This window comes from Pyrgilauda ruficollis, unplaced genomic scaffold (assembly GCF_017590135.1).
Source record: "Pyrgilauda ruficollis isolate IOZ18807 unplaced genomic scaffold, ASM1759013v1 scaffold59, whole genome shotgun sequence".
NCBI lineage: Eukaryota > Metazoa > Chordata > Aves > Passeriformes > Passeridae > Pyrgilauda > Pyrgilauda ruficollis.
The window spans coordinates 4,243,428-4,255,532 of record NW_024527599.1 but is presented as its reverse complement, the minus strand read 5'-3'; the positions used below and the strand labels follow the sequence as shown (position 1 = coordinate 4,255,532).

The 12,105-nt window shown below is 55.8% G+C and overlaps 3 protein-coding genes across 3 annotated transcripts in view; all 3 read right to left on the bottom strand.

Moving 5' to 3' along the window:
- The window catches only part of FAM222B (family with sequence similarity 222 member B), a 36,127-nt gene extending 33,856 nt beyond the window's left edge, over nucleotides 1-2,271 (bottom strand). The window contains exon 1 of the mRNA XM_041482581.1: nucleotides 1,854-2,271. The gene's annotated coding sequence lies outside the window, so the exon portion shown is untranslated. The remainder of the gene's footprint in view (nucleotides 1-1,853) is intronic.
- Nucleotides 2,272-3,424: 1,153 nt separating this feature from the next.
- ERAL1 (Era like 12S mitochondrial rRNA chaperone 1) lies at nucleotides 3,425-8,747 on the bottom strand. The gene is made up of 11 exons (XM_041482645.1): nucleotides 8,593-8,747; nucleotides 8,228-8,401; nucleotides 8,012-8,139; nucleotides 7,850-7,927; nucleotides 7,668-7,714; nucleotides 7,253-7,314; nucleotides 6,629-6,741; nucleotides 5,852-6,229; nucleotides 5,303-5,452; nucleotides 4,973-5,053; nucleotides 3,425-4,738 (listed from the first exon to the last, which is right to left on the bottom strand). Exons 1-11 carry the CDS (start codon nucleotides 8,678-8,680, stop codon nucleotides 4,616-4,618), a joined length of 1,422 nt encoding a protein of 473 aa, XP_041338579.1. The 5' UTR covers nucleotides 8,681-8,747; the 3' UTR covers nucleotides 3,425-4,615.
- Nucleotides 8,748-9,530: 783 nt separating this feature from the next.
- LOC121361744 (collagen alpha-2(VI) chain-like) lies at nucleotides 9,531-12,061 on the bottom strand. Its single transcript, XM_041482734.1, has 3 exons — nucleotides 11,930-12,061; nucleotides 10,775-11,874; nucleotides 9,531-9,882 (listed from the first exon to the last, which is right to left on the bottom strand). Exons 1-3 carry the CDS (start codon nucleotides 12,059-12,061, stop codon nucleotides 9,531-9,533), a joined length of 1,584 nt encoding a protein of 527 aa, XP_041338668.1.
- Nucleotides 12,062-12,105: the final 44 nt, after the last annotated feature.

The following is a 12,105-nucleotide window of genomic DNA, read 5'->3' as shown; positions in this document are numbered from 1 at the left end:
CACAGATACAAAAGCTTATCTATCAGAGGACAACTTGAAACAAATACAAATGAGGCTTAAATGAAGGCAAATATCCAAGCTGCAGGGAACACAACGGCTCCTTAATTTCACATTTGGAGAAAAAACAATACTATGTGGACATTCTCCAACATATTTTTAATGTTATTAACAGAAATAGCACCCCAGGCTGTGCTCAAGCTGAAAAAGTGTGAAACTGTTTGCAATGTGAAGTGAAAGGGGGATCAAAAATACCATCTTATTAAATGGCATTTATTTGGTGCTAAGTGAATTATTTATTCAATTGAGAAGTTCACAAAATGACAGGGGGGTAAATGCAAGCGAGGTCACTACTTCATGTCAGTATCAAAGCTGATCCTTAACAGAATTTAAGCACCTGCTTTTTCTTTTATCTCAGCACAAAATGAGATTTCTTCCTTTTTTTTTACACTTCAAAAGCCATGTAACACAACAGAATATATGCCAAGCATGCAAAAACAGAGCATGCCAGCATCTTTCAGCAATCAGCTTTCCCTTGTCATCCATTATGTCAGATTTATCTATTTTTGCTTAATTCTTGCTCCAGCAATACGCATCCTTCCTCTCTCCAGACTATCAAGCTGGTTGGGCTGGAATTCAATACAGCTTCTTAAAATAGTTGAGAAATATTGAAAATATTTGAGGCGATGCCTGCGAATTACAGCCAATTCATCAACTCCTCTTCCAGCTCCTGCTCGACCTCTGCTCCCCCAGACAAGGGGCAATTCTCATTTCTTCACCTCAGAAATTCTACCCAGTGTAAATATCATCTGGAAAACAAATAGCCTTTCTTTTATGGAAGCATTTCACCATGAAAGCTTAGATTCTGTGTTAATTGCAGACCTTACCCTCTGACTCTTACTCGCTTTTCATCCAAGCATTCCTCTGCTGAAAATTAATAGTGAATGCATTGGCTTTAAGTTTGCTTTCTGTTATCACTGCTTTTCCCCTCCAAGTTTCCAGACCCTCTGGACTGGCTTTACAGGACACCAGACCCACCTAAAAGCTCTCCCTGATTCCTTCACTCTGCTCTCCCCATCTCCAACACCTGTAAGACCCTTGAACAGCATCTTTCCCCACTGCTTTATGCACTCATTAAATGAACAGACTCTAACAAGTTCAAATTCTTAAAAAGCCCTGATCAGAAATAAAAAGGCTGAAAGGAAAATGCAGCTCTCATCACTCTATTCCCTCACTGCCTATGGAGCACAGAATTTTCTCAGCCGGCTGCTGAATCAGACGAAGTTTCCACAGTGCACACACACACACACAATCACAAAGCTCCAACACGTCCAGGAGGATTTATTCCATCACAAAGTCACTACCATTGCTCCAGCACAAATGACATCACTTAGGAACTCAACCTTATCTCCTGAGAGCTCCCAGCTCCCTCCTCTCCCGCAGCGACCGGAGCAACAAAGAACCGGGTTTGTGCAACAAGGAGGAAGAAAGTATTGCTGCAAAAAGTTTTCCACAAAAACTTGTATTTTCTTGAGAATGTGACTAGAGAAAAATAAAGGACTGTAATAAGCAGCGAGTAGAACAAATTCTGGTTGAACTAATCAACCTGCACCTGTGATTTATCCTAAACTTGTACCTAGTGCTACCAGGGGAGGGTGAGAGGTGTCGGCGAGCCCTCGCAGGTGCTGGTGGGGAGCTCCACACGCTGCACAACCAAAACCATCTCAGCACTTTGCTGCACGAGTGCACTGAGAACTGGAGTCCAGCTCTGCAGTTTTTTTCCTTCTTCTTCTTCCTCTTCAGACACTTGAACATTGGTTGGGGAATAAAAACGACGGATGATTTATTGGCGATACCTGTTCCCTGCCCGCGGCAAAGACGGGCTTCGAGGTCCCCTCCAGCCCAAACCAGCCCGCGAGTCTCTTGCAAAAAGACACTTTTCTTGGGAAAGAATCACACAAAGGATGTGCTCGCACTGCGACCGCAATCCCCCCTTCCCCCTGACGGCACTCCAGTCGCGATGGCTGACGCACTATCGCGATCCCGGGCCGTGTGCGCGGAACCCGGGGACAGCTAACGAGGGCGCCGGGGCTACCGGGGGCCCTGGGAGCGGGGGAGACCGCGGCGAGGCGGGGCGGGAGGCAGTGTCGCGACAGGCGGCGGGTGTCGCGACAGGGGGCGGGTGGGCACACCGGCGATGCCTCAGCGGGCGGGGGGAGGGGACACCCGGGAAGGACAATGGTGGGGGGGGGTATGAACCGCGGCGGTCCCGCCGCGCTGACACTGGGGGAGTATGAGGGAGTGACACAGTGGGGACATGGGGGCGACGCTGGTGGACATGGGAGAGGTACGAGGGAAAGACACAGTGGGGACACTGGGGGATACTGGGGGGGGTATGAGGGAGGGACACAGTGGGGACACACTGAGGGACATGGAGGGGTATGAGGGAGGGACATACTGGGGGACGGGGGCGACATTGTGGGGTATGAGGGAGGCACACGGCAGGGACACACTGGGAGACATGGCGGGGACATGAGGGAGGAAGATGGCAGGGACACACTGGGGGATACTGGGGAGGGTGGCACACGGCAGGGACACACTGGGGGACACTGGGAGGGGTATGAGGGAGGGACACACTGGGGGACAGGGGGGACATTGTGAGGTATGAGGGAGGAACATGGCAGGGACACACTGGGGGACATGGGGGACACATGAAAGGAGGGCATGGGGGGACACAGGGAGAATGTGAAGGGGACATGTTGGGAACAGGGAGGGACACGGCAGGGACATAAGCAGGATATGGGGTCATGGCAGGAGCATGAAGGGAGAACATGAAGGAACACGGCAGGGGGACAGGGAGATGCAGGTGGGTCAGGATGGGGACACAGCTCTGCCACAGCTCCGGTGCTGCCGTGGTCTCGACAGACACCTTCCCCCACAGCTGGGGTCAGTCCTTCGGGAAGTTTTTGCCCACAGGGAAGTGATGATTTGTACCCCTGCGATGGGATAATTAACCTAATTCTCAAAGCTCGTTGAGGAGCTGCAGGTCAGCAAGGTGACACTTCACCCCCTCCCATGCCAAGAGCATTTCCACTGTCCCTGCTGTTGCTGTGGGCACTCGGCTCCATCCCTGGAAGCAGCCTGGGATGAAGCTCTGGGGCAGCACAGGGTGACCCTGACCCCTCCCCTGACACAGCCACACAGAGGGGACACCTTCCCCCTGTACCCCTCCAACCCTGCCTGCCCAGCTTTCCCCCCGACAAGGCGCAGTCTGCAGAAATCACAGCTCAGAAAATGGGATCTAAGCTCAGCTGGGAAGGTGGAATGACATGAAAGTGCCCTGGTTTGAGCTGGAATAAAACAGAGGGAAGGTGGTGGCTGTGAGGTCAGGCTGCCAGGGAGGAATAAAGGAGAGAACAATCACTTGTGCTGGGACCTCATTTTATTGCAAGGGAAATACAAAAGTTGGAAAGCAGCGTTCAAGGACCACAGCACCCCCTGCTCCTGGGAAACAAGGAAGGACACTGTGCAGGTTTCCCAACCCAGTTTTCAGTTATCTCACACTCCAGAATTCTTCAGCAGAAGGGCTAAACATCTCTCTCACAGTGCACCAGAGAGGGCTGAGCAGGTTGGGTTCCAGACCCTTCCCCATCTCTTCACTGCTGGGGTTTTGTTCCCTCAGGGATGTTGATTTACAACTGCACATGGAGATTTACCTGGACTTCGGGCAGGAAGGAATCCAGGGCTCCAAACACCTGACAAAGAGACAAAACAAGCCCCAAACACCAGGCCCAGGCACACACACACGTGGTGCCAGGCTCCAGCACGCCAAGGGCTCTGCAGAGCCAGCCCTGCTCCTTCAGCCTCACCTGTGCCAGGTGCTCTCTGTTACACCTGAGCTGCAGAACCTGCTGCTCTTCCCACTTTGGGGTTTTCTTTAGCTGCAACAGCTGCAGTGTTTGTACCTGTGACCCTGGTGCAAAGAGTGAGGACTTGGAGGTAAGTGATGCAATAAACTACTTGAATTCCTAAAGAGTGGGTCCATGCTGGTTTGGCACGACAGACAAGCTAGTCAGGCATTACAGATGTTCCAGCTGCCAGCAAACCCCTAAAACCAACTCCCTGCACCCACCAGCTTCAACAGGGCAGGGAGAAAAGTCAACATGAGACCATCAGCTGGGCTGGGGTGGCCTTGTCCTCCTGTGTGACCACGATTCAGCCTTCAGAAGAGATTACAAACATGCTGATAATCCTTCACTGCCACCCTTTGTTTGCTATAAGGGCAGGAGATGCTCCTGAACTCCCACGTACAAACACCTGAGAGCAAGGACATGAACACAGCCCAAAAGAAGTGGGTGGCAGCTCTGGAAATGCAGTACCAGAATCATGGGTGCAGCTGATTCTCCAGTGTCTGTGCCCAGGCCAGATGCCATAGAAGGCCTGGAGATTTTATTTCAGTTTGGGCCATTCCCCCAAAGAATAATATATTCCACTTCAGGCCACTGTAGTAACTCCATCATCCTCTATTTCTGGATTCAACAAAGGTGCCAGGATACCCCCAGGACTGGTTTCTCCACATGATCAGAGAGTTCAAGGGCTGTTAAAACACACCAAGTGCTCAACCCTTCACCTCCACCTGGAGCTTCAGGCGGACCTCACAAAGGAAAGCGTTCATCAGGTCCTGGCCAGCCTCCCGAGCAATCCTGCTGATGACCTTTCCTCCTCTTCCAATCAACATCCTCTGTGTTAAAACCCAGAGAGAACATCATCAAACCCACCTTTACACTGCCCAGGAGAAAGGTGCAGCCACAGAAGTAATGACAGAAATTCCATCATTAAACTGTGAGGCAACAGAGTTGCCAGTACTGGGTACAGGGCCCTTCCCAAAAGAGAGGGAGAGGGGAGCACAGCAAGGACGGACTTGGGGAACCTCCCTTCACCCTCCCCAGCATCCCATCTTTCTTTCTTCACTCACCTTATGAGACTCCCTTGGCACCAGGAGGCTCTGCACGATGAGGAGCTCCCCACACTCTCCTTCCTCCCACACGTCCGTCACCTGCGGCAGCAAGTGAGCACTCAGCAATCCTGGAAAACCCTCAGGAACCCCCAGCACCACCCCTTGGACACACCAGCACACAAGGCAGGCTCCTCCACACACAGAAAGGGTCTTAGCACACCTGAGTGCAACTACTGAGTCACCCCACAGGGCCTGGCAGATCCCAGAGAGCCAAAGGTTCTCATCACGCAGCCCAAAATTCCCAATAAAACAGTTCATGGACAATTCTTGCCTGGGCACACTTCCCACCTGAGTCACCCCATAAGGCACTTCCAGGGGCAGGTACTCCAGGACCTTCTCCCTGATGATATTATCACAGATCTCTTGAGGTGACTGGCTGGTCAGGACGTCGCTGTGGAATTCCCAAGGGCCTGGCTTGGCTTGCATCAGGAGATACCTCTGTGGGCACAACACACCCCATCAGTGCCACGTGTCACCCACACAGTGCCACCACCCCGGTGCTCCTCCTGCACAGAGGGCACTGCTGCTGGCCTGGCACCAGGGCAGTGGTTTGGGCAGGGACAGGAGAAAAGGAAGCTCTGACACCCCTCCCTAGGGCTGTGTGTATCCCACAGAAGCCCTGGAGCTGAGAGACAGCAGTGGGTGGATTCCTTGTTGTGAACAAGCTGCTGTTTGGAGAGCCCCAGGTGAGAATTCTGTACAGAAAACTCAGCAGATGCAGCAGGGACACATCCCACGGTGACATGTGACACACCCCCCATGGCAGGCCAGGAACAGAAGCTGAGGCTCTGTCCCACCCCAGTCTCCAGGTGTGACACAAGCTCAGGCTGGAGTTACCTTGAGTGTATCCACCTCCTCCCCATGGAGAGCTGCCAGCATGAAGATCTCCTGGAAGTGTGGCCAGCCTTTCATATCTTTTAGATCCTTGTGTCCATGGTGCTGTGGCCCTTCCCCTGTGCCAGCACCCCCAACATCACTGCTCTTGTCCAAAGCAGAGCCTTCCTGGGCCTGATTCTTTTCCTGCCCAAAGGGAGACCCTGGGACCTTGCTTTCAGGTGGAGAAGCCTCAGTGATATGAAGGGGAAACTTTGCTGAAGAACGGGAATCCTGTTTAAGTGGAGAAGATTTCACTTCCAGTTTTTTTCCATTTACAATTCCCTCTGTCAGATCAGTTGCTATTTCCAGCAGGAGAAACTTCTTCTTTAGCATATCCACCTGAAGGCAGAGAGAGGTGTCAGGATTTGTCCTGAATGAGGTGGGCAGCTGGGCCCTGGATCTGAAGGAGCCAGAGGAAACCAGCCAGGGAAGCAGCTGCTGCAGGACAGGACAGTTTTGTGACCAGAAGCCAGACCAGAGTTTGCCCAGACCCTGAGAACCTGCCAGCCCTGCTGAATTCTCCCTGGCTGACCTGGCTCCTCTTCCCAGATGGATTTAAACCCCAGACAGCAGCAGCACAGCTTCAGGGGTGCTTGCAATGGGTACACACACACCCCTCAATATTCTGGAGCAGAGGGGGGGGAGCCTGTGTCCTTTAACACCCCAGGGACCCAAAAATTCATCAGTGCTGATGGCAGGGGGTGCCTGAAGAAGGCAGGAAGAACGAGCAGGATTTACCTTGTTCAGGACCAGCACACTGGGAATGTGGGGGAACTGAGACAGGCACTTGAGCACCTCCCTGCTCAGAGAGTTCCTTGTCCAGTGATCTGACACGTCCACCAGAACCAGGACTGCCAGGAAAGAGGGAGGGAAAAAGGATGAATCCACATTTTCCAGAATGTTCACTTGCAGCTTTAGAGTCTATGGTCACTCCCCTCCTCAGCAGAGGCACAAAAAGAAGGATTTCATTGAAAACACTAAAAATGCAGCTTGCCCATGTCACCCTAATGACATCACACGTGCTAAATCTCAACATCCAAGCCAAATTATTAACCCAAAGTGCCTCCCCTTGGCACCAGGCAGTTCTTATCCCCTCCTCAGCTCAATATTCCAGATCACCCTAATGACATCACACGTGCTAAATCTCAACATCCAAGCCAAATTATTAACCCAAAGTGCCTCCCCTTGGCACCAGGCAGTTCTTATCCTCAGCTCAATATTCCAGATATTTTCTCTGCCCTTCCTTCCTTGTTCACATTCCCTGGGCTGCCTGTGCTGCCAGCAAACACCCAGATACCACAGCTGGGAACTTGTGTGGCAGAAAAGGATCTGTTTGATCCAAAAAAAGAGTTGAAAACCCACCTAAATCTGCATGTTTCATGCTGTCCCATGGGTCTGTCAGCATGGCTTCATCTAAATTATGCCTGAAGGACAAATACAAATGAGTAAACCAAGCAGACTTCATTATAATTGTGTTCCTCCCTCTCAAACTAGAAGGAAACCATTGTTTGCCCTCATTCCAGCTGCTTTAGGGGTTGTGACATCCCTTGCCATGTGCAGATACACAGAACCACACACAAAAAGGCTCAAGGGACATCACAGGCTCTGTGTGCTACTGAAATTGCAACAAAAAAAAATATTGGAAAGTAAAATAAGACTAAAAATATGCATTCATCCCACGACTGTTTTACAGACTTTGCACAGTGAAAATCACATCCCTGTTTTATCAACTCTTGCTAGGCAGCACACAGCCCCCTCCCCACCCCAGTGCTGGTACCTTTTGGCTTTTAAGGGATTTGTGAGGCCAGGTGTGTCCAGAATGATCTAGGAAAAGCAAAAACAAACGTTTCAAGTTTGCCAGCAGTGAGAGGTGAGGGGAAAAACCCCATGTTTGTGCAACGAGAGGTGATCCCAGAGGACACAGATGAGCAAATGCTGCTCTTGGGCTCCAGGACTCACCAGCTGCGTGTCCTGGTGGGTGATGACACCCCGGGCCTTGCAGCGGGTGGTGTGCACCTTCTTGGAGACTGGGAAAACCTGCAGGAAACCAACTAAACGTGTAACACAGCCAGGACACGCCAACAAACCACGGAAACAGCCTGAGCTGCCCCCCAGCTTCACCTTCCTGCCCAGGAGCTGGTTGCAGAGCGTGGATTTCCCGGCGTTGGGAGCGCCGATGATGGCGATCCTCAGCGCCCTGGGCTGCTGCGGCTGGTCGGGCCGATTCTCCAACAGGCGTTTCTGCTCCTCTGCCAGGGAAAGGAGGAGCTGGGATGCTGCCAAACCCTCCGCCGGTCAGGACAGCCCTGGGGCGGGGCGGCAGCCGGCGCCACTCACCTTTGTCGGTGGCCACGGGCGGCGGGTGCCGGCCCAGAGCAGCGGGCGGGGCCTCGGCGGGGATGCCCAGGAGGCTGCCCAGAGCCGAGCTGCTCCCGCTCCAGCGGCCGGGAACGCTCAGGATCCCGCCCAGAGCCGAGCTGCTCCCGCTCCGGCGGCTCCCCGCGAGGCGAGCTGGAAGAAAACACCGAATATACCGAGAAGGTCCCTAAAACGCACCAAGCTCGCCTGCGCCCCCCCCACCTCCACACGCAGCGTCCGGGCAGCGCTAACCCCATAACAAGGCCTCTCGGCCGGCCCCGCCGTCCCGCCCGCCACCTCCCGCATCCAGCAGCCCCCAGAGTACCCCTGCGGCCCCAGCGCACCTGCTCGTAGCCGGAGCGGCCCCGCCGCGGCGGCACCGGCGGCCCAGAGCGTGGCCCGGGCGGCGGCCGCGGCCATGGGAGCCGCCATGTTGGCGCGCCGCGGGGCACGCCGGGAAGGCGAGCGGTGCCCGCTCCCATTGGCGAACAGCTCGGGGACATGGAGAGCGCGAGAGCGGGGCCAGAGCGCCGCTGTGCCGCGGGGGATTGTGGGATGGAAACGGCCGAGGGACCGGCGGCGCAGGGCGGGGCGGGGACGCGGGAGCGCCCCCTGCCGGCGCCACCGCGAGGTGCAGGTGGCGGCAGCGCGGGGTCACCAGTGTCACCGGGGTCACCAATGTCACCAGCTCTCACCGGGTCACCAATGTCTCCAGTGCCCCCAGTGTCACCAGCGCTCCCGGTGTCACCGGGGTCAGCAGTGTCACCAGTGGCCCCCCAGTGTCACTAGTGCCCCTCCCGTGTCACTAGTGCTCCCAATGTCACTGGTGTCACCAGTGTCCCCCCAGTGCCCCCCCAGTGTCACCAGCACTCCCGGTGTCACCAGTGCCCCACCGGTGTCACCAGTTGCCCCCCAGTGTCCCCAGTGCCCAGTTCCCCAGTCCCGGAGCCCCCGGGGGATGTGGTGAGGAAGAAGAGCCGGAGCCACGATTCTGTAACTCTTTTTATTGTCCCGTGCCCGTCCCCAGGGCTCCATCACTGTGTCCTTGCCATCCCATCCCGTGCCATTCTGTGCCATCCTGTTCCATTCTGTGTCATTCCCGCACCATTCCCATCCCATCCCGTGCCATTCCTGTGCCATTCTGTGCCATTCCCATCCCATCCTGTGCCATTTCCATTCCTTTCCCGTCCCATCTCGTGCCATTCCCATCCTATTCCATGCTATCCCATGCCATCCTGTCCCATCCTGTCCCCCTCCATGCCATTCCCATGCCATTCCTGCCTCATCCCGTGCCATTCCTGTCCCGTTCCATGCTATCCCGTCCCATCCCGTCCCCCCCGTGCCATTCCCATGCCATTCCTGTCCCATTCCCGTCCCCTCCCGTGCCGTTCCGTGCCGTGCCGCGCTGCCGGCCGTCGGCAGAACCATTACCATTACTAAACTCAGTAATGGTAACGGTTTCCCCGCCGGCCGCGGGTCCCGGCCGTGCCCGGCTCCTGTTGCAGCCCGTGTGGCCCGTCCCGGTGCCCGGCCGTGTCGGAGGTCGGTGCGGCCCGGGGAGTACATCATCTATACTGTAGTGTCTCATAGCCAACTTACAGTATACGATGATATCCTGCCCGGGACAGCAGAGCCTGCAGGGACAGACAGACAGACAGACGGCGTGGTCAGGAGCACAGCGTGTTGCCACCCCGGTGTCACCTCGCCCACCCCTGTCCCCTCGCTCCTGTCCCCTCCTGAGGCTCCTGGAGGCCTCCCTGCCCCAGCAGCTCCCCACCCGCTCCTTATCCCCCCACAGAGCAGGACAGAGGCTCTCAGCGCTTCCCTACCCAGGTGTCCCCCCTAATCCCTCCTTGTCACCCCGTTCCCACCACCCTGGAGAGGAGCAGAGGTTCCCAATTGTCCCCTCACCCCAAGACCCCCCTATGCCATCCTTGCCCCCCAGTCCTGCTGCCCCAGAGTGGGATTGAGGGCTCCAAATTTCCTCCCCGCCACAGCACCCCCCTAACCCCTCCTTTTATCCCAGATCCCCATCTCAGAGCAGCACAGGGGTTCCCAAAACCCCACATTTATCCCCCCCTCCCTGAGCAGGTTCTGGGGTTCCCAAAATCCCACCTTTATCCCCCCCTCCCTGAGCAGGTTTTGGGGATCCCAAACCCCACCTTTGTCCCCCAGTCCCACAATCCCTGAGCAGGTTTTGGGGGTCCCAAACCCCACCTTTGTCCCCCAGTCCCACAATCCCTGAGCAGGACAGCAGCTCCCAGGTGGTGGCACCTACCTGTGGGGGTGGCACTGGGGCTCTGTGGGGTGCTGGATCTGCACCCTCCTTATAAAACCTGCTCTGCCTCATCTGCATATCTCACATCTGCACTGCACAGCTGGACGGGCCCTTAACCCCTTCATGCCCGGGGGGCACCGCCCCGAGCAGCTCCCCCCACCCAGCCTGGCACTGTCCAAGGGGGGATTTGGGGATGTGGGGATTGCAAGGGGCCACTCCCTGCGTCTTCCACTCCAGAGTGGCCCCACAAATGCCCCATCCTCCTGTGGCCACCAGGATTATCCATTCCCATGCGTGTGGGGACTTTGTCCCCCAGTCCCACAATCCCTGAGCAGGTTTTGGGGGTCCCAAACCCCACCTTTGTCCCCCAGTCCCACAATCCCTGAGCAGGTTTTGGGGGTCCCAAACCCCACCTTTGTCCCCCAGTCCCACAATCCCTGAGCAGGTTTTGGGGGTCCCAAACCCCACCTTTGTCCCCCAGTCCCACAATCCCTGAGCAGGTTTTGGGGGTCCCAAACCCCACCTTTGTCCCCCAGTCCCACAATCCCTGAGCAGGTTTTGGGGGTCCCAAACCCCACCTTTGTCCCCCAGTCCCACAATCCCTGAGCAGGTTTTGGGGGTCCCAAACCCCACCTTTGTCCCCCAGTCCCACAATCCCTGAGCAGGTTTTGGGGGTCCCAAACCCCACCTTTGTCCCCCAGTCCCACAATCCCTGAGCAGGTTTTGGGGGTCCCAAACCCCACCTTTGTCCCCCAGTCCCACAATCCCTGAGCAGGTTTTGGGGGTCCCAAACCCCACCTTTGTCCCCCAGTCCCACAATCCCTGAGCAGGTTTTGGGGGTCCCAAACCCCACCTTTGTCCCCCAGTCCCACAATCCCTGAGCAGGTTTTGGGGGTCCCAAACCCCACCTTTGTCCCCCAGTCCCACAATCCCTGAGCAGGTTTTGGGGGTCCCAAACCCCACCTTTGTCCCCCAGTCCCACAATCCCTGAGCAGGTTTTGGGGGTCCCAAACCCCACCTTTGTCCCCCAGTCCCACAATCCCTGAGCAGGTTTTGGGGGTCCCAAACCCCACCTTTGTCCCCCAGTCCCACAATCCCTGAGCAGGTTTTGGGGGTCCCAAACCCCACCTTTGTCCCCCAGTCCCACAATCCCTGAGCAGGTTTTGGGGGTCCCAAACCCCACCTTTGTCCCCCAGTCCCACAATCCCTGAGCAGGTTTTGGGGGTCCCAAACCCCACCTTTGTCCCCCAGTCCCACAATCCCTGAGCAGGTTTTGGGGATCCCAAACCCCACCTTTGTCCCCCAGTCCCACAATCCCTGAGCAGGTTTTGGGGGTCCCAAACCCCACCTTTGTCCCCCAGTCCCACAATCCCTGAGCAGGTTTTGGGGTTCCCAAACCCCACCTTTGTCCCCAGTCCCACAATCCCTGAGCAGAACAGCAGCTCCCAGGTGGTGGCACCTACCTGTGGGGGTGGCACTGGGGCTTTGTGGGGTGCTGGATCTGCACCCTCCTTATAAAACCTGCTCTGCCTCATCTGCATATCTCACATCTGCACTGCACAGCTGGACGGGCCCTTAA

What these genes read in the sequence shown, in the direction of transcription:
- ERAL1 (XM_041482645.1), bottom strand. Translation starts at nt 8,680, where the DNA reads ATGGCGGCTCCCATGGCCGCGGCCGCCGCCCGGGCCACGCTCTGGGCC. An exon ending in GCCGCTCCGGCTACGAGCAG is followed by an intron (nt 8,402 to 8,592) that starts GTGCGCTGGGGC and finishes GTTTTCTTCCAG; the next exon opens with CTCGCCTCGCGGGGAGCCGC. An exon ending in CATGAAACATGCAGATTTAG is followed by an intron (nt 6,742 to 7,252) that starts GTGGGTTTTCAA and finishes CTTTCCTGGCAG; the next exon opens with TCCTGGTTCTGGTGGACGTG.
- LOC121361744 (XM_041482734.1), bottom strand. Translation starts at nt 12,061, where the DNA reads ATGAGGCAGAGCAGGTTTTATAAGGAGGGTGCAGATCCAGCACCCCAC. An exon ending in TTGTGGGACTGGGGACAAAG is followed by an intron (nt 11,875 to 11,929) that starts GTGGGGTTTGGG and finishes TGGGGGACAAAG; the next exon opens with GTGGGGTTTGGGACCCCCAA. An exon ending in CACAGGAGGATGGGGCATTT is followed by an intron (nt 9,883 to 10,774) that starts GTGGGGCCACTC and finishes CTGTCCCTGCAG; the next exon opens with GCTCTGCTGTCCCGGGCAGG.